The sequence below is a fragment of the Pelodiscus sinensis genome, chromosome 12 (genome assembly GCF_049634645.1).
Source record: "Pelodiscus sinensis isolate JC-2024 chromosome 12, ASM4963464v1, whole genome shotgun sequence".
Classification (NCBI taxonomy): domain Eukaryota; kingdom Metazoa; phylum Chordata; order Testudines; family Trionychidae; genus Pelodiscus; species Pelodiscus sinensis.
In genome coordinates, this window is record NC_134722.1 from 10,806,145 (window position 1) to 10,827,844 (window position 21,700).

General features: G+C 43.2%; 1 protein-coding gene and 1 long non-coding RNA gene across 2 annotated transcripts in view; one reads left to right on the top strand and one right to left on the bottom strand.

The window, feature by feature from the left end:
- On the bottom strand, window positions 1-16,923 carry LOC142831052 (uncharacterized). Its single transcript, XR_012906660.1, has 3 exons — window positions 16,633-16,923; window positions 14,104-14,180; window positions 1-390 (listed from the first exon to the last, which is right to left on the bottom strand). It is a non-coding gene; the product is annotated as an uncharacterized LOC142831052 (long non-coding RNA).
- Window positions 16,867-21,700, top strand: part of SDR42E1 (short chain dehydrogenase/reductase family 42E, member 1) — a 12,529-nt gene continuing 7,695 nt past the window's right edge. The window contains exons 1-2 of the mRNA XM_006122665.4: window positions 16,867-17,009; window positions 21,127-21,233. Of these exons, the coding sequence (XP_006122727.2) occupies window positions 21,166-21,233 (68 nt within the window). The 5' untranslated portion in view covers window positions 16,867-17,009; window positions 21,127-21,165. The remainder of the gene's footprint in view (window positions 17,010-21,126; window positions 21,234-21,700) is intronic.

The following is a 21,700-nucleotide window of genomic DNA, read 5'->3' on the forward strand; positions in this document are numbered from 1 at the left end:
TTTTCCTTATGTAACTTTATTTAAAGTACCAAGAATTGTTTGGAATAGAATGGATCTGTACATATTAAAAAATAAATGAACTATGGAAATTAAAGCTTAGAATACAGAATACTGTACTACTAGTGCACAGCATCAGGAAATTCAGCGAGTACAAGTTCCAGATCTTCTACAATTAAAATAGCATTCCCCTCTATACAAAGACATCCAGAATTTGAGAAAAAGTTCACTTTCAGGCCATCCGTCGCATGTTTGGTGTAATTATATGGAATTATACTTGAAATTTGACTCCAGTGGATTGCTGTGACAGCTGCAGAGTTAAAGTACTGCATGCCCTGGAACAGTTCTAGTATTTTCACTTGGCACAAACCCCATTTTGATAGGCTGGATACTCTGTAAAAATTAAAAAGGAGGCGGGGGGAAGAGAGGGAAGAAAGATGTTTAAATGCAAGATACAGTCATCTTAGTTTCACTGTGTGAACTAGACAAATAAACCTCATTACTATAGCTCACACATTCCAATTCCATAACTATTCAGTTCTCCTGAAATAGCAAAAATATTAATTTGAGTAAATTGCGTATTTAAAGCCAGAACCTAAGTACACTTGGGAGGTACATAGAACGCTCCTGTTAAACTGAATGAAAATTGAGAAGATTTAGAAACCCCACAGGAACAAGCCCTTTAGCAAATACTTCTGTTATTCCCAGTTCTCGCTCTCATATAATTCAATCGACCACATTCATAATGAATTAGAACTCCACACACAAGACAGCAATGCTATTGAATTATATAATTAAAGCAGGTGTAAAACAGTCAATTAATAAACAGTAACTGGAACATAACAGATGCTTAGTAACACCATATTTCCATAATTCTCATGTACAGTATTCTTGGGTGTTGCCATTTCAGACAAAGCAAAGCAAACTCTACAGATAAAAGTTTCAACCGGAAAATAAACAGATTGACAAAAAAGAAATGTTTGTAACCAAGTAACCTTGCCATTATTCAGTGCTTTATAGGGTATATTTCAAACTTGTCTCAAACTGAGGCTATAACATCTGCAACTGACTGATGTGTGATAAAGAAGCTCCTCAAAGGAATTCATGGGTTTCTCCTCCCTGGTTGCGAATCCACTCTAAGGGTGCGTCTACACAGCAGGGCTTAACTCGAAATAAGCTACGCATATTGGGCTACGTCAATTGTGTAGCTTATTTCAGAATAGCTTATTTTGAAATTGGGAGCATCCCCACAGCACTTATTTTGAAATAGAGCTCCCTTCCTGTGACTTCCCTTACTGCTTGTACAATGAGGGTTACAGGAGTCGGAGTAAAAAGACATCCAGCTTGACAGTAGTTTGACATTATTTCGGAATAACTAGCATTGTTTTGAAATAATGTAGTCTGCATCTACACAGCAGGCAGTTATTTCGAAATAATATTGCTCTGTAGACATACTCTAAATGAAAAACAAGCTATTTTGGTGGTTTTGGTCTTAAACTCCAAATAAAATAAAGCTACTTGATTTTGCATGGTTTGGAATGAACATGATAAATCTGTGCTGCTCAAGGGTTTATGACCTTTTCCATATGAAACAGAAACATTTTCACAGTTCTATAGTCAAACTTCACTGGGTACAGAAGTAGACTATCAGAGTGGAGGATAATGGTGCCATTGCAAATATTAGAGGGTAGCATAACTATTTCATATATAAATCATTTTAAATTAAATAAGTTTAAAGCAAGATTCTTGCCATTGTTTCTGCATAAATTAAGTAGGGTTGCCAAATGGTTTCCCAAAAAATACCGAACAAAACAAACAAACAAACACACACCACCACACCATGCCAGAAAAAAATGTGTTGAGGAAAAAGAAAGAATGGGGGGGGGAGAGAAGAGAGAAAACGTTTTTGTTTGTTTGTTTTTTAAAGGGAAAGTGATGGAACTGATCTTAGATGTCCGGTATGGCAACTCTAGAATTAAGTTAAAAATTAAGTGGCACTAAAACCTAGCAGTTAAAAGCTTCAGTAGCAGGGCCATCTTCTTGAAATCCAACAAGAGTCCAACCATTCAGTAGTTTTCTGTAAGACTGGCCCTTCGACTATATGGTTTAAATGCCACCTTTTCAAAGTAGATGCGTCTTCTCCCCCTCCCTTCAAAAATTGCATCCATATAAAAGGTTGGTTTTTGCTTTAACTTTCAAGCTCCTTCCCTCTCTGTTACCAAACTGCATCTTGAGTAATATATAGTGTTTTTAGAGCAAGTGGAATGCTTCTGCAGGCTAAAAAACAGTGCATATTTTCTTGTTTCACATTGTTCATCCTTGAAAGTTAGGAGCTCATGTCTAAAGCTCAACCACTGCATCTCACAACACACAGAGGAGTGCAGCAAGTAGGACTGTTTGAATATTTGTGGTTTCTGGATTCACTCTATTTCCAAGACTACTTAGCTTTTGCACTGAAAACAATGTTAGATCTTATTCAATTCTATGTTACCATTCTTTGCTATCTACCAACAGCTATGACAATAAGTTCCACAGTCACTATTCTGTGACATTGTCCTCTAAAACTATCAACTCTTCAGGATGGGACATTATCATATGTTTGTAGAGCTCCACAAATAGATTTGGTATTGTATAAATACTAATGAAACTGGTGACTGACTGAGAAAGTGAACGTCTGCTCCTATTTCATCCTAAAGAATATAATATAACATATTAGAGGAATAAGGGCTATTATATAAAGAACCCAGATTACCCCCCTCACTTTCCCCACCAGACAAGCTTATTTTTCCAGTACTAATTGTAAAGTCTATTTATGTTAGCAGAATAGGGGAGGGAGGGATTCTTATCAGATTGGGACACTGACAGTTGTAAAAGCACTGCTTCATGAAACTGGAAAAAGATAAGGTAATATTGTCTGCTGGACGCTAGGAATGTTAAAATGTGTTTGTTAAATTTGTAACGGCTGAAAGTTTCAGCAGTTACAGAGTTATACAGGGGGAGGGAAGGCAGTCAGCTCCCTATAGGCACAGGCTCCACCTACCCCTCACTCCCCCACACTACTGCCTCTGAAACAGAGGCGGCAGCGTGGTGGTGGTGATGGAGCCTACATGTAACCAAGCACATTAACCAATTAGCCCAAGCTCATTGGTTAATTGTATAAATGGTTACTCTTTCACATCCCTACAGGATACCAGCATTGGACTTTGAAGCAGTTAGTAAGGAAGAAGGGAAAGATATATACTGAAAACTTAGGTCTTATGAAGTGTTAGTGGAATGGCTTTTCTCCACTTGCTCTTGGTTAGAAACATTTAACTATGAAAAAATACCTTGGGTGTCCTTGCAGGACACTCTAGATATGCCATCAAGTACATTGCAATTCTGTATACTAGGCTTATCTCATAAGTCCAAAATTATGAAATACAGTCATTTTAGATATAGAATCTTAGAAATAAAAGACTGGAAGGGATTTCCAAAAGTCATCAGGTTCAACTCATGTGCTGAGATGGGACCAAATAAAACTAGATCATCCCTGTCAGGTGCTTGTCTAACCCTGTTCTTAAAAACATGCAATGATGGGGGTTCAACAGTCTTCCTTGGAAGCCTATTCCAGTTAACTACACAAAATGTTTTTCTTAATGTTTAGCCTAAATGTACTTTGCTGGAGACTAAACAGATTACTTCTTTCCCTACCTTCAGTGGATATGGAGAACAACCAACCACTGTCCTTTGTATAATAATGTTCAAATAAAGTTAAGGGCTGTTAACAGTCTTCAATTATCAAGACTAAACATGCCAGTTTGTTTTTTTTGTTCGTTTTTTAAACTTTGTCACAGATCAGATTTTTTAAGCCATTTATCATTTGGTGTTCTTTCTTAAGACTTTCTCCAGTTTGTGTGCATTCTTCTTAAGAGTTTGGTACCAAAAAATGGATACAATACTCCAGTAAAGACCTCACTAGTGCCAAATAAAGAGGAGCAATTACACACACACACACACACACACACACACACACACACACACCCCGCCTTAGATAGGGCACTCCTCTTAAAACACCCTAAAGTATTAAGCCTTTTGGCAAATGCATCATGTTGTTGGCACACATTCAACTTGCAACCCACAATTATTCCCTGATCCTGTTCAGCAGTACTACAATTATTCCCCATTCTGTAATAGTACATTTAATTTTTTCCTTCTTAAAGTGTAGTACTTTGCATTCGCCATAATTGATTTTCATCTTACCAATTTCAGACCAATTATCCAATGTCACAGTCCTTTTGAACTCTAATCCTGCCTTCCATAGTACTTTATACTCGAAGTATAAAGTAATAATGACAATAGTACATATGTGTTGGGAGGTGAATGTGAAAGAAACACACACACACACACACACACGCCCCTTTAAACACATTCCCTCCCCCCTTTAAGTAGATTGGCACTTAGCAATCTGAAGGCTGCTTGTTCAGATGCAGAAGCAGCTGACAGCAAACTCTCTCAATCCCACTCCTGAGCCCTCTGGTGTCTCTCCTATCCCCCATTCCACCCTACCCTCCACCCCTGCTCTGCAGAGACAGGGTACAAGAGGAGTGAGATTCTGACATCAGACCTTCCCCCACATACACACACTTTGCACAGCAAGCAGGAAGATCCTGGGGGGGGGGGGGGGGGAATCTTAAATGTTAGCTTAAATGTTAAATAAATTATTCAGAGTTCTGTATTAACATGCCCAGTAAGCAATGAGTCAAAAAAAAATTCTGAATCTTTTCTGTTGTCTGTGTTGTTACAGACATACTTGCTGACTGCTATTGTGAAATAAATGACCAAAATAATAGAAATTGGTGTGATTATATTGTGTTACATTGACAAATACAATTTGCAGAATTTGAAAATATGCAGAATTCAATTCTTTGGTGCAGAATTTCTTCAGGAATGATGAGCTTTTAAAAGTGGACTCTCTGCCCCATTATCCAAATCATTAGTGAAAATATTTAACAGACAATGTTCTCATTTTTTCCCCACACGGAATAAATTTTGTTATGTTCACCACAGCATGTGCTGCTGTGCACCATTAGTAGAAACACATGCTGCCAGCTCTGGGTGCTCTGCTAATTGGCTGGACAGTACTTTGACTCTCTCCTGGGTGACCGCCAAAGTGCTTAGCTTACAGGGAACACTGGTAACAGTGTTTCTTAAACTGTGTTCCACGGCACACCAGTGTGCCGCAAGGCAGTCAGAGGTGTGCCGCAGAGAACAGAATTCAAAATGGCCACCCCTAAAGGGGCAGGCTACCTTTTATTGAGAAAAAAAACCAAACAAACAATACTTTCCCCTGACCTTTTTTTCCCCCCTCAATAACTTTCCCCCTGACCTGTTCCCTCCCCCCCCAACAAAAAAATCTTTGGTGTTCCTTCTAAAAAAAAGTATTGTTTGGTGTTCCTCTGTCTTAAAAAGTTTAAGACACACTGCTGGTAACAGCTCCAGGGCAGACCCATGTGACCATTCCAGATAACTTCTCCTAGTTTAGTAGCAAACTACTGATGGATTGCTCTGAAAAAATCTTAAATCCTAAACACATGCCATTGGGTGCCTTCTTTTTCAATACAATGCGAAAAGCTTCCATGCACATTTATTGGGAGGGTGGGAAAGGAGTGTGTTTGGGGGAGGGAGGAGAGAATCCAAAAGTTGTAGTGAAAAGAGCTTCAAAAATGTAACCAGGAATGCTCATGCTTTTTAGTTATATTACACTTTTTATTGCTAAAAATCTCCCACAAAACTGCTGCTTGTACCTACAGATTCACTGTTGGTACACAGTTAATGCAGTGTGATGTACAGATCAAAAAGAAATTTTGCCTTAAGATGGTTGCATATGTTGTACCTTACATGTGATCCAAAGTTAATGCAGCTGAGAGATTTTAATTTCTTTCAAGTGATGAAAGGAAGTGCATCTTCCACCTTCAATAATTAGAGCTCAGGATTCATGGCAGGCTGATTTGACGCAGCTCTCAGGATGAGAAAGTGAGGATGTCACACATCAGTGGAGATGTATGGAGTCACAGATTGCTGTATGAATTACTAGCACGTAACGAACCATCCTTGTTATCTGATTTGTCGATCAGTGTATTTGGATGAACATCAACCACAAGAGAAACTCAATTCATCATTAAACTTATTATCGTCTTGGAATCAGGCCTGCTGACAGGAGGGAGAAAAGGTTGGGGGTGCGGGGAATTGCCCAGGGGCCCAGGCAATTTTAAAGGGTCTGAAGGCCCCCAGTTACCATTGCCAGCAGCAGACTTCCTGCCTGCTTTCCCAGTCGCTCCATGCTGCTCCCAGATTTGCAAACAGGCAGCACAGTCCCTGTAACCCTTGGGCTGGAGGGGTCTCTGCATGCTGTCCTCGCCCCAAGTGCCAACTCTGGAACTCCCACTGGCTGGAAACTGTAGCCAATGGGAGTTGCAGGGGGTGTTCCTGAGGGCAGCAGCACTTGCCGGGAGCCCCTTGAAAAAGGTATGCGGATGACTTTCAGGAGTTGCCTGAGGTAAGCACTAAGCCCCCCAGCCCAGAATCTGCACATGGGTGCATTCCCAACTCCTGCCCCAGCCCAGAGCCATGCCCCTCCAGTATCCCCTCTCCCTTCCAGAGCTCAATCCAAACTCTTCCAGAGCCTGAATTCCTACCCCAACTCCCAGCCTAACGACCACACAAACTCCAACAACTCATAATCGCTCCCCTGCAACTCAAACTCCTTTTCAGAGCCCAACCCCTCATTCCCACCTCCTGCCCCTGCTTGGTGAAAGTAAGCAAGGATGGGGGGAAAGCACGAGTGACAGAGAGAAGATGGAATAAGTGGGATCCTGGAGAAAGGGCAGGACAGGGGCAAGGCCTCAGGCAAGGAATGAGGCAAGGGTTTTCCCAATTAGATAGTTGGCAACCCTAACAGAAGGACACATGGAAGCCCTTGATGTGCCAGAAAAGCAAGCCAGGAAGTGCAGCTTGCAGGGCACCAGTCAGCGCAGGGCCAGCACCGTCCAAGGCAGAGCGTGTCTGCGCAGACATTAGAAATGTAAACAGTTAGCCAGTAAGCATTCACCTGACTGGCATGATTACTGGGGAAACCAGTTAACTGGTGCCCAGCCCAGCTGAAGCAGCCCCCCTCCAGTGGGCCCTTCCCAGCCAGGCCGAAGAAACCTGCTGTGGGCCCTGTCTGGCCTGAGCAATCTCCCATCTGCAGAGCTGTGGGCTGAACCAGCCTGGGTAGAGCAGCCCCCTGCCCGTGGTACAATGGGCCGGTTAACTGGTTACACATATAGTTTAATCGGTTAACATTTTAAACAGGATTTTACATCCCTTATGGAAGTGGGGGCCTACTGATTGTTCTGCCCTGGGACCTGGAATTGCTGTCAGGGGGCCTGCTCAGAACAATCAAGTCTTATTTAAATAATTGGAAGTCTAGCTTGAAGTGACTGAAGCCAAGAGATTCAAAACTGCAGCTGAATTTCTGTCCTTATCTGTGAGAAAAAACAGATACTGCTATAAAAACCTTGCATTTAAGTTTCTTTTTCCAACAAGATTTTTGAAGACTTTTATAGAAGATTCATATACATTTACTTTTTCGATGGTTTTAGCCTCTTGGATGCAAAACTACTATATCCTGCAGCTCTTGCTTTTATGAATAGTTCTGCTGAATTGCAGAACTAGACACCAAGTAAACAGGGCAGAATTGAGTCCTTTGTACTTAAATGTATAGAAGTAGGAAATTAAGTCCCCTCCTTTCAAAAAAAAACAGCAGCAATGGCAACTTTATACTTCCCAATCAATGTATTTACAAATAGTAATTGAGAGAGCTTCACAATACCCTTGTGAGCCAGGAAGCAGAACAACCCTGTTAAAAATGATGAAATTAGAGACAAGAAAAGTTAAGATCAACATTTTCTAGTTGTTTGCTAATTTCAGGTGCTGAGCCTTAGAGACACAAACATTTTAAGAATTCCTAAGCATTCCATTCACATCATTTAATTAATCTTCAGTATCTCTGAAAATTAGGCCCTAAAGGCTTCCAGTAGATCCAAACACAGACATATAACATGAGCACCCAGTTTTAAAGTTTGATTAAAATCGACTTGTTAAAAGTTCTCAGTAAACAGATCACAAAGCCAGGAGTTCTGGTCTTTGGCTGAGTCTTCTAGACACTAACTTGCCCCAACATATGAAGCATTTTTTTTAAATTTTGATAAAAGCCCAATAGATAACAAAATGCCCACCTTGAATTTATGTAAATCTGTACTTTTAATGGAAAACTTTGCTATGGGGAGCAGGGATGTTAAATTTTGATTAACTAATCGAATACTCGATGGGATTTCCATTGACTATTCGATTAGTCATTAAGAACTTCCACGTTCCGCCTTTGAAATGTACAAAGATTGAAATGCTATCCGGAGCCCAGGGCCAGCAGGGAAATCCCGCTGGTCCCTGACTCCACCTGAGTGCTTCTGCTTTGAAATGTACAAGAGCCCCAGTGGGAACTCTTGTACATTTCAAAGTTGGCTGCCACTGTGCTGCTCTCATGGAGCTGGGGAGAACCAGCTTTGAAGCCAACTCCCTCTAGAACCCACTCCTTTCCTCCCCTTGCTGCCTCTTTGTGATAGAGGCAGTGGGGAGAGGGAGGGGGGAAAGCGGAGGAAGCGATTAGTTGCTTACATCCCTAATGGGGAGGGGGGTAAATTTTTGATTCATGACAATAAAACACACACGTATTATTTCTTATCAAGCCTGAATCCTTTGAATTGAGTTCATGAGCTAAAAATACGTGTTTTTTCAAACTGATACAGAAGATCCACCCCCAAACCATGGATTTTCTAACATCATACATCATATCACACCAAAGCCTGCTGTTCATCCTGACACTGTCAAGAGCAACTATCCAGCTTGAATTGTACTGACTGTGGGACTATATATCCAGAACAAAATAGTTAGCCTCTCTTTTCCTTTGGCTTGCAGGTATGCTAAGAATGTGCTGCTCCTTGCTGGTAGTAAAATTACAAGTACTGATGCTATGGTGCCAATTGTAATTATTATAGTTATGTAAAACAGCTCTGAAAGGTGTTAAATCAGGTGTGTGGTACAATAGCTCCCTCTGTCAGGTCAAAGTGAAAAATACAGTACTTACAGAGGAAACTGCGCAGTATCAGAACAGCCCATTCTACTGCTGAAAAGCAAATCCTGTATATATGGTTGCCCAAGTTGTAGCATGAATTTTTTCTTATTTGACTTCTGGCCCATAAAGAATATTCATAGCCTCCCATGAACATTCAACCACAAACTTCATGAAAACGTTAGAAGCCTACAACTGGATTGGTACTGCTGTGGTATGTCATGTTTGACATTCAGTGAAGAGATATACAGGAAGTCACCCACCTCTTCGGCACTATGTAATCCAAACTATTAAGAATCACCTTTCATCCAAGGGTCTCAAAATGCTTCATGATATTTGCCATTTTGAATAGGAACCCTCTGCTCTATTTATCAGATCCCACTTTCTTCCAGTCAGTGCTTGAATTATCATTTAATGCAAATGATACCTCACACATACTCTATACAGAACAAATAAACAAAGATTGATAAGTGTTGCAAACACCATTACGTTTTGAAATCTTTTTCTTCTCCTACAATAGAACAAATAGTTCCAGTAATAGAAGGATTTATTCCTGCTGGATTCTATGCGAAGATCAGTACACTAGGAGTGGGTGGGGGGGATTCTGCATGTCTAGATGTAGGAGACTTTCCAAGACCAAAACCATGTTATCAGTAAAGACGTTTAGGTAAGGCCTGGTCTCAATTTTGATTATCATACTTGCCTACAGGTGAAAAGTCTGTAAGCAACATAACTGATTTCCTGTTATCAGTAAGTTTTACTTCCATAACACTCAGAAGCCTCTGTCATGAAGCAGGATCATATTGTGTTAGGTGCTGCACAAACTGAACAAAAAGTATCTCCACTCCAGAAAGATTACAATCTATGTATAATATAAACAGACAACAAGATACAGACAGACAGGAAAATGCAAGGAAACAATACTAGTCAACAGTGGCATCAATGATCAGCAGTGGCTTCAATGGGTGTAAGAAATATGCACTGCAGTTTAAATGAATTGTTACGCAGCTCTGTATTAATAGGGCTAGATTGCTCATAATTTGTCAAAAAGCATATCTGGAACCCTTTTTGTTTTCTGTACGGTTATAGACACACTTGCTGACAGTATTTCGGTTATTTATTTCAAAACAATTGAACTGGTATCTTTATACTGTGTTATTCTGACAAAATAAAATACACAGAATTTTGCAGAATTTTAAAATATTGTGTGTAGAATGTTTAAGGCTTTGGTGCCAAATTCCCTTAGGAGTAATTCATATAGCATCATGCATCTGAGAGACAAGAAGTGATTTGTAGATATACATTAATGAATTTAGCTTCATAGCAGGTAATAAGCGCAATATCATCCTCATGTTATAGATGAGGAAACAGATTTGCTCAAGATCACACAAAGTCTACAGCAGAATCAGGAGCAGAAATGATGTTGCCCAACAGTTTTATCCACCACCCTTGACCTCTAAAAAAAAAACCTTCCTTTTTAATAAGTGTCAGGATTTACTTCTATTTCAGAAATTACAAGTCTCTCTCTCTCGCTCACCTCAATATACTAAATTATTTCCATCTGTTTTTTTTGTAAAATTTAAACCAAACATTTTGCAAGTCCATTAGACTGTCTTAGGCTCTCATGAGTTTAATGCATTTGCAATTGTAAATCTGGTTTCCCCTTCTTCCCTACAGCCACGGACAACAACAAAAATCAGTCTCCATCAGATAAAATAGAACTAATCCTTGGGGCACTCTGCTTGAAACCGATCACCAACCAGACATTGAGCCATTGATCACTACCTGTTTACTAATTAAGCATTTTAAATAGCACAGAAAATCTACATACTACAATTTGGAATATTAATGAACTTGCTGCTAATTATTTCTAGTTTATGCAGTTCACTGCAACTGCTTACTTTGCTCTATTTAACTGCTGATTTAAAGACCCCTATGCCTCATTGCACAGGTTCATTTAAAGCCACGACAAATAAGACACCATTTGTACAGCACATTTTACTATTTAAGGATTCCAGGTTAGAGAGTGATTCCTTAAAGGAGTTACAATAGCTTGAACCTCTTCACACAGGCAAGATCAAGCCATGTTATAATACGTTTGGGTCTCTTGATATGTTTAGTACTAAAAAAAAAAAAAAAGTAACTTTTGAAATGTTGGCAAGGCCTATGTTTGAAGCAGTAAAACTAATGCCACCTTAGCCAACTAGAATTGAAACTTGTGCAAGATTTCTAAGGCTTGTGTTCCATTGTCTAAGAAATAAGCCAACTAGAACAAGAAGTTTATTTGTAAGATTATAAGGTAAACATCATGTTAGTAAGCACTCTTATATTCTTAAAACCAGAGGTTTTATTTTTTTTAAATGTGAGTCATTAAGGGCTAGCTGACTAACCATGGGAAAGGTCCAGAAATGTTTTCCTCCCTTTACAAATGCGAGTCTAATAAAATGATGGGCAGCCTGGATTAGTGAGTGGGCCACAAATCTGCTGTAACCAAGATGGTCTCTCAAGGATAGAAGAGTTTTGCTAACTCCACTTGCGTACTTAGTATTTGCAGTGTATGCTGACCAAACCATAGCAGCACTTGGATTGGATGCAGAGGGAGCGCATGGCTGTCAGTCAACATTATGTGCAATCAGCATGAACCTCACTTCGCGTTCCCTTGCTTTACGTGTCACTTTAGTAATACAGGCAGTCCCAGGGTTACGTACAAGATAGGGACTGTAGGTTTGTTCTTAAGTTGAATCTGTATGTAAGTCGGAACTGGCGTCCAGATTCAGCCGCTGCTGAAACTGATCAGCGGCTGATTCCAGGAAGCCCGGGGCAGGGGCTTCCTGTAGTCAGCCACTGGTCAGTTTCAGCAGTGGCTAACTTGGGGATGCCTGGGGCAGAGCAGCTGGGGTGCTGCTGGGTTGGTCCAGTAGCGCTGCCGCTCCTCGGCGCTACTGGACCAACCCAGCAGCACCCCAGCTGCTCTGCCCCAGGTGTCCTGATTCAGCTGCTGCTGAAACTGATCAGCAGCGGCTGAATCAGGACTCCTGGGGCAGAGCAGCTGGGGTGCTGCCGGGTTGGTCCAGTAGCGCCGAGGAGCGGTGCTGCGGGACCAACCAGCAGCGCCCCACCTGCTCTACCACAGGCCCGGGGCTTTGCTCCACGTCTCCCTGGTCTGCTGGGGGGGAGGGGGAGGCACTAGCTGCACCTCCTCCCCCCCCCCCAGCAGACCAGCGACACAGGGAGCAAAGCTGCAGCGGCGGCGGAGTCCCGTGCCTCTGAGGCTTTGCCAGAGCAAAGCCTCAGAGGGGCCGGACCCCTCCGCCTCCCGGCTTTGCTCCAGGTGTCCCTGGTCTGCTGGAGACGGTCCCCAGCAGACCAGAGGCACCGGGAGCAAAGCGGCATAAGTCGGATCCGCGTAACTCGAGGACTGCCGGTACTGGAAGGAAAAAAACTGCACAAACAGAAACCAGCAGAATCTGGCAACCCAGGGCAACAGTAAAAAAAAAAAAAAAATAATAAGGTCTTGTGAACCATACCTAGAACTCTGATGGGCTGCAGATTACCTACCACTGCTCTAAACCCAGTTATACCACCATAAAATAAGAGTAATACTTGACCATTTCTCCCACACAGCTGTTGTGAGGTTTAATGAGTTAATTACCCCCTTCCCACTCACATGCTCATGGTGTTATAATTTGTAGAATTATTACAAAAGTAATACACCACTGGCAATTAAGAACAAATGTCTAATATCGGTCTTCATTACAGCATCCTATATTTATCAATATCTGTCAGTAGGTATTTAAAAATCTGAATTTAACACTCCATTCAACAGAGTTAACACGATGAAGGCAAGAGAGAAAGGAATACATAAAACCATTACCAACAAAAGAGAGATAGGTCCTGAACCTACAAACTGCTCTGCATGGAGAGATCTGTGATCTTATGCAGAGCACCACTGAGATCAATCAGACTCCATGCAAGAGCATAGTACTGCTCACACAGAGCATTGTGCGAGATCAGGGCAGCAGTTAATACAATATTGCTGCATACCGCACTGTAAGTGCGTCTGAACATATTCAGGTGGAAGGGCAATCTGTGTTAACCACACAAAGTACCCATATTGCATCAGAATTCACTGCTGGACCATGCCAACAGATCTCAATGAAAATTCAGGGCTCAGTATCTTATTTTTCAAATGTTTACAATAGGGATGTAAGTGACTACTTGAATAGTTGACTACCCAATAAGTACTACTCAACTATTTGCTTTGCCCCCACCTTGCTGCCTATGTATCAGAAGCAGCAGGGAGCCAGATACCTTAAAAACTGACTCTTACTCCATTAAAAAGCAGAGCCACAGCGTTCTAGGACCAGGATGAGTCCCAGCTCGCGCCAGGTCTGAACCTACCCCACTGCGGCTCTGAAGTTTAAATGTAGTAAGAGCCGAGCTGGGGTGCCTACCACATTTAAACTGCAGAGCCACAGCTTACTGAATAATTGTGTTCTTAATACAAATTGTATTCAGTACATGATTAGTCAGTCACCCTCTTCATAACATCCTTAGTTTGCAAATATTTCAAGATCAATCCTGCAAATAGTTAAGTAGTTAAGCATATGAATGAATAAAGGTTCATAAGAATACACCAATTTTTTTTTTTTTGAGAGAGAGAGAGAGAGAGAGAGAGAGAGCGCTAGCTTAAAGCCAAAAGAAATTATAAATCAGAGCAAAAATAGATACATAATGCTTTGTTTCTGAAATGCATATATTTTACCTTAGAACACACCGTTGATAAGAGATGAACATGTTTAAAAACATTAATAAGCCACATTGAACAATGAATGAATTTTTAGCTTCCACAGATCTTGACTTTACTCTTCTTACCAGTCATGATTTTTTATAAGAAAGCAGTACATTTTCCCTACTTTTAAGATTTTTTTAAAACTAGAAAATATAATCATGCTTACTTGATTTAAGTAGTTTTGACACTGAATTGATTTTTGGAGTGTTTTTTGACATTCCCCAAGTGACTGAATACACATCTCTGAAAAACAAAGAAAGAAAAGCATTGGTAATGTGATTTTACATTGTTTTTTGTTACCAGTTTAAGTTTGAAACTCCTTGGACTAGATTCTGATGTAAAATAAACTGATGTAAAACTGCAGTAATTCTACAGAACTCTAATACCATTATGCACTGTTTACTAGTCACAAATCTATATTAGCATTGTACAAGACAGAAAGGGCTTGCATATACTGGAAGGTTATGTTACATCATGGTGGAATGCAATTTTATGTATTCAGATAAAGGATAAAAAGAACCTGTTGCATTTAACATTGTCACGTGAACCCTTGCATACACAGATGCTAAACCATGTTTTAGTTATCCCAGTTCTTCAAGATTGCATTTCTGCTCAATGTAACTTCCCAGTGTAAACTGCTCAAAGATGGCAAAATTCTTCCAGATTTACAGTAATGTGTCAGAATCTGGCAACTTATTCTAGATATATAAAATAATTTCAAGGACACTGAATGTCTAAAACAGTAAAAGAGTAAGACACATTCTAGCCGACAACTGCAAAGATTACATTCTCAAACACAGAATCATAGAGCGGAACGAGACCTCAGGAGGTCATCAAGTCCAGCCCCCTGACCAAGGCAGGAACAATCCCAACTAAATCAACCCAGCCAGGGCTTTGTCAAGCCAAGACTTAAAAACCTGTAGGATAGAGATTCTACCACCTACCTAGGTAACCCATTCCAGTGCTTCACCACCTTTCTAATGAAATAGTTTTTCCTAATATCCAACCTAGACCTCTCCCTCTGTAACTTGAGACCATTGCTCCTTGTTCTGCCATCCATCACTACTGTGAACAGCCTCTTTCCATCCTCTTTGGAACCTTCAGTCCAACCTCTCTGGGGCACCTGGTGTTGGCCACTGTCAGCGGACAGGCTACTGGGCTAGATGGACCTTTGGTACGGCCGTTCTTATGTTCTCCCTTCAGGAAGTTGAAAGCTGCTATCAAATCTCCCCTCACTCTTCTCTTCTGCAGACTAAACAAACCCAAATCCCTCAGCCTCTCCTCATAGGTCATGTGCTCCAGCTGCCCTCCGCTGGACCCTCTCCATCCTTTTTATAGTGGGAGGCCCAGAACTGGATACAATACTCTACATGTGGCCTCACCAGAGCCGAATAAAGGGGAATAATCATTTCTCTGGATCTGCTGGCAGTGCTCCTCCTAATGCACCCTAATATGCCATTAGCCCTCTTGGCTACAAGGGCACACTGTTGACTCATATCCAGAGTCTCATCCACTGTAATCCCCAGCTTCTTTTCTGCAGAACTGATACTTAGCCAGTCGGTCCCCAGCCTGTAATAATGCTCGGGATTCTTCCCTCCCAAGTGCAGGACTCTACACTTGTCCTTGTTGAACCTTGTCAGATTTCTTTAGCTCAATCCTCGTATCTGTCCAGGTCACTCTGGACCCTATTCCTGCCCTCCAGCATATCTACCTCTCCCCCTATCTTAGTGTCACTTGTGAACTTGCTGAGGGTGCAATCCATCCCCTCATCCAAGTCATTAATAAAGATGTTGAACAAAACCGGTCCTAGGACAGATCCTTGGAAACTGGCCGCCAACCCGACATCGAGCCGTTCATTACTATCCGTTGGGCCCGACAATCTAGCCAGCTTTCAATCCATTTTACAGTCCATTTATCCAATCCATATTCCCTTAACTTACTGGCAAGAATATTGTGGGAGACCATATCAAAAGCCTTGTTAAAGTCAAGGTATATCACATCCACTGACTTTCTCATATCCACAAAGCCAGTAGCATCTCAGACCTCTTGGCAATTCAAATGGGGCACTGCAGGTGCCTTTGTAAGGACCGAATGAAGAAAAGAACAAAACAGAGGTAGAGTTACTGGCCAGAAAAATTGCAAGTAGGACAGTTTTGAATTCTAAAACATCATCTGATTTAAAAAAAAAATCTGATGTCAATTTTTTTTCTTGCAAGTGAGAGAAAGAAAAAGGTGGGTTCAAAGCGCCACACTAAAAAAAAAAAGTAAACTGTGGAATTGGCATTTAGGACAGGCTTCATGGGCATGCTAGTATTTCTTCTGTTTGTTTTGCAGCAGTCACTAACTCCTAGCAATTGCAGGGCTAACTCCGCAGGGGTGGGGAACCTACAGACCAGCTCGTGTTTCTGTGACCCAGAAAGGGTCCCCCTCTTCCGCACCACCCAGACACAGAGCAAGGCACCCAGAGGAGAAGACGAGAGGTGGAAGGAAGATTATTACGTATTTTCTACACTGGAAACTGAGGTGCAGGAAGATCAAGGTCACCCAATCAAGCTGCGGCAGAGTTGGGGGTTCGCCGGGCCCAGCCACGGACCCCGCGCCACCTGGACTCCGGGGCTCAGCAGGGGCTATGACTGAGGGCAGGAAGGCAGGGTTGGGGTGCCCACCCCCAGCTGCGTGCGGCAGCCTCCCTTACCCAGAGCGCGGTTAGTCGCGTCCAGCCTCCGCAGCACAGAGCGCAGCTCCTTCGCCTTCAGATTCCCCGCCTGAACCGGGCTGGGAGCCGCCATCTTGTTGCACGGAGCCCACAGCCGCGCTCAGGCCCGACGCCGCCTCGATGCCGCCATCTTGTTGTACGGACTGCGCCTGACGGAAATCCCGGAGGGTGCAGTCCAGCCCAGGCGTTGCTCCGCCCGTTGCGGCGGTTCCGGCGCGCGCTCTTCGTTTCGTTTCGTTCCGTTCCTGGGGAGGGAGGGGTGTCGCGCGGGCGGCTCCTCAGGAGCAGCCTCCGGAAGCCGCTCGCCGCTCGCGGGGCGGGAGGGAGCCCGGAACCGGCTGAAGCGGCCTCGGGAGGTAAAAGGGGAGCGAGCGGGTGCTGAGGGGACCCCGGGTGGGAGCGGCTCCCGCCTCACCGGGTGGGGGAAGGGGCGCTTTGTAAAACCCAGAGGTGGGGTTCCCGCCCGACGGCGCGTCGCAGGCCCTAGGCGGGTGAGGGGCGACACAGCCGCTAAGCAAAGGCTGCGTCGACCCCGCCCTGTCAGCCCACGTGAATGCGGTTTGCCTTGGCTGACCCAATACTTCCTCGCACACCCCACTATGGCTACGTTACCCGGTTTGTCCACAGAACTTACCCCTGGGCCTAAAGCCCCCCCCGGAGTGTGTTCACACTGCCCCCCTCTATCAACAGGGCATGTCCGTGTAACCATCACCAGGTGGATTTGAACCTGGGACTTCTAGTGACTGACTGTAGGAGCCCCTACCCTCTGAGGTAAAAGCCCCCTGGCTCCCAGCCCTTGCTGTAGAGGGCTCTTGATTTCAACTGTTGCTGTGGTCTAGGTACCACTTGCATTGCTCACTCACCACACACTGCTACGTCTACACTGGCACGATTTTCCGGAAATGCTTAAAACGGAACAGTTTTCCGTTATAAGTATTTCCAGAAAAAGCGCGTCTACATTGGCAGGATGCTTTTCCGGAAAAGCGTCCATGCCAATGTAGACGCGCTTTTCCGCAAAAAAGCCCCGATTGTCATTTTCGCGATTGGGGCTTTTTTGAAGAAAAGAAATCTCTGCTGTCTACACTGGCCCTTTTCCAGAAAAGCACTGATGATTTTACAGTAGATCGTCAGTGCTTTTCCGGAAATTCAAGGGGCCAGTGTAGACAGCTGGCAAGTTATTCCAGAAAAGCGGCTGATTTTCTGGAATAAGTGGCCAGTGTAGACACAGCCTAGTTGTGTGGGTTACATCCACAGTGGGGGCACCAACACGGCCAGTGTGGGCAATGCACTGTGCGTATGTTGCCTGCCCTGTGCTTGGGGGAAGGCAGAGCTGAGCCCTGCACATCCATGGGATTCCCACTGAGTTATCCGCCATAGCTCTGTGCGCTCCCTGTGGAGGAATGTCAAAGCAGCACAGCATCTGTCCCCTTCTTTTCCTCTGAAGCAGCTGACTGCCTGCTGCTGTGTTTCTAGTGTAGGGCAGACCAGGAGCATTCCAGTGATTTGCTTTTTCTTCCCCAAATGTATGGCAGCACACTGAGGTGTCAGATGCTTCCTGGAGCTTTCAAACAGAGGGGTGCAAGGCTGCAGGGCAGCAAAGATTAAAAAAACACTGAGCACCGCCATTGGGCTGGCATTGTGGCATAGTGGTGGAAGACAGTGCTGTGGACAAAACAGCCAGGCTACGCGGGCTCTTTGATAACAATAAAACGGGGGAAGAAAAATAATCTCTGGTAGGGTTGGAAGTGTTTTGTTGCGAAAGCTGGGCATTTTTCACAACAAAAGTTGCATTGTAGTGTGAACATTCTCACAGGGCCAAAAGGCAATTTTTGATGACAAAACATGGTCATATAGACATACCCCAACAAGCAGGTTTTGGTTTGTTGGCTGGGTACTGTCCTGCCAACAAAGCAGCATTCATGCCTGCACTTGCCTCCACAAAAATTTGTTTGCAGTGGAGGAGAGAGAGGGTTACTCCCAAGGAGGCTTCGCTGCAGACTCTGCAGCCAACTCCCAGGTAGCCAGTGTATATCCTATGACATGGGAACTGGGCCCCATAGGGTTGGAACAGCCTTTGCCTGGAGCAGGTGGGAAGTTGCTCCAATCACTACCAGTTAACAGGTGAGACTTACCAATTCTGGATAACCAATAATAGTTAAGCCTAAACCATTAAGGGCGAAGCATCTCAGTTAACCATTTACATCCAGTCCCCGGTAGTTGCTGATTGCCATCTGGGAGAGAGTTCTCTTGTTAGCTGGATCTGCAGAAGAGCCTCTTCTCCAGACATAGCACTGGCCCCACTGGCATTTTTGTTGGCAAACCTTATATTGGTTGGGGGTTGTTTCTTTCACACCCGTGACAGACAAAAAGTGCTAGCATAGCTGAAGTCTTGGTGTCATCCCCAGCTCTCCACACTATTCCACTGAATGAGTTGCATTGGCTGACTTAATAGGTATGCATTAGGGATGTAAAATCCCTTTTAATTGGTTAACCTGTTAAACATATTGTTTAACTGGTTAACTAATTAAAGGGAGGGTGGGAGGGGGGCTGCTCCAGCCTTGCCCCACCACTCGCCACTGGGCTGGAGAACCTCTTCCCCCCACTGCAGGCAGGGGCTGCTCCAGTCCGAACAGAGCAGCTCCTGTCTCTTTGTGTCACACACACGCACCTCCACTGCAATGGGGGGCCCACGGTGGGCAGGGGCTGACCTGGACCATCACTGCAGGGCTAGAAAACCCCCTTACTTGCAACAGGTGGGGAGCTGCTCCAGCTCCCACCAGTTAACTTTAACCACTTACTGGTTAATTGGTTAAACATTCACATCTCCAGTATGCATGCTTAGATATCTGGATACACAGGTGTTGAAGGTTGTGTCCCAACAAATAAAAAAGCCTGCAAATCCTGTATAGACTTAAGTATTTGTGTAGGCTTAGGTGCATGACTAGGCTTGTGGACTTCAGTGGGAATGTGCATAATCCTACAGTATGCTGAAATCATTGCAGGATTGGTACTTTGGAAGCATATTGGCTAGTGATAAGAGATATTTACAAGTCAGTATATAGGTGAAATATATACAATACTTTGACAGGTATAGTGGTTTAGTAGGGAATAAGTAAATATATGAAGGGTACATCACAGCCGGTGATGATATACACATACAAATATGTAGAAATGAATACTTGATAAATCAATACAGTACACTGATAAAGCTTTAGTTACATGGATGTGGATATAGAATTGTTATGCAAATTTATTCAATTTATAAATTTGTAGCATTTCTGTAGTACAATGTAGTTTTGTAGTGAATGTAATTGAATTATTTCATACACACCTGTGTAATAGGGATGTTAGATGGTGTTTAAGTGAATAATCACCACATTTTAGCAGTTATATGACTTTTTGATATTCCCCCATGAGCAGGGCTGGCAGCCAGTGTATGAGAGGCAGCAGAGTGGGGTGGCAGGTGGGAGCCAATCCATGAGGGGAGCCAGTTTAAAAACTGCCTCCCCACGCAGACCAGCTCCTGCCCTGCGGCCCATGTCTCTGGGAGCCTGAGCTCCAGTGGACAGAGCCTGCGCCTGCATCCCATGGTGCAGCCTCCGTCCACAGAGAGCCTGGATTTAAGCCAGCACTCCACTGGCACAGGCTCCCATCTCTCCTCCCCCCAGGGAGGGGTGAGCACATATAGTCAATAATATTAACCAATAAGCCTAGGCTTAATTGTGTAGTCGACCACACATTGTCATCCCTACTGTATAACATCAGAATATGGCCTAATTAATGGAAACTTATAACTCTCTTGCTTATTTGGCTATTAGTTAGTATATTAGTAATTGTTATTCTCAAGTATGGCCTTTTTGTTGGTTTCTATTCACCTTAGGGCTTTGTCTACACTGTCTACACTTTGTCTTGCACAAAAGTGTGTCCATATCACAAAAGCGCATTGCAAAAGCAATGTGCTTTTGCACAAGAAAGCGTCCACACTGCACGGACACTCTTGTGTAAGAACGTTCTGATTACCATTCACAAAATGGCTGTCAGAGCACCTGTGCTTTTTGTGAGAGGCTCTTTTTGCACAAGACACCCCTGTTGGGCATCTGCACACACCTTTTTGCGCAAGAACTCTTGTGCAAAAAGGAGTTATTCCTCGTGGGAAGAGGAATAACTCTACCGGCAAAAGCCCTCTGTCCTGTCTATTTACTGGTTTTTTTGGGGGGGGTTTTTGCGCAAAAACGCGCTTGAGGTGTGGACGTTCCGCGGGTTTTTGCACAAAAACCCTGTAGTGTAGACATAGCCTAGAAGAATAAAGGGATGCGATTTAGTCCTGCAGTTATTAGTGCATGGTGTAGCCAGTCTTCTAAAATTAAAGCACATTACAAATATCTTAGAATTGCTAAATATGTGGAGATGTTAAAATGAAGTGAAACTTATATTCAATTATGCAGTTTTGTCATGCATTTTTTTAACCTACAGGTAAATTTGGTCAAATAAAGTAGCGCCAAAGGAAAAAAGATGCTCACGGAAAATGTGACCAAGGAAACTGTCCTTATTACAGGAGGAGGTGGTTACTTTGGTTTCCGGTTAGTGCATAAAATATTAACTTTATTTTACATTAAATATAATAAACACTTTATGGTGCAGATCTTAGTGAAGTGGGTCTCTAAAAATGGTATCACAGGGCTCTGTGTTTCTTCTCTCTTAAGCTACGTCTATATTGCGACTGCTCCTTCTTGCACAAAATCCCCCTTGCACAAAATGGTGGCTCATTAGGTATGCAAATGAGGTACAGCGATATTCATCACCGTGCCTCCTTTGCATATCTTCTTGCGCCAGAATGAGCAATGTAGATGTACCCTTTGCGATTCCAGTACCTCAACTACAATACTACAAAGTCAGGGGGTTGCACCTTGCTTGCTCTTATAGGGTATGTCTAGATTACATGCCTCTGTCGCCAGAGGCATGTAGATTAGGCTACCAGACATAGGAAAATGAAGCGGCGATTTAAATAATCGCCGCTTCATTTAAATTTACATGACTGCCGCGCTGA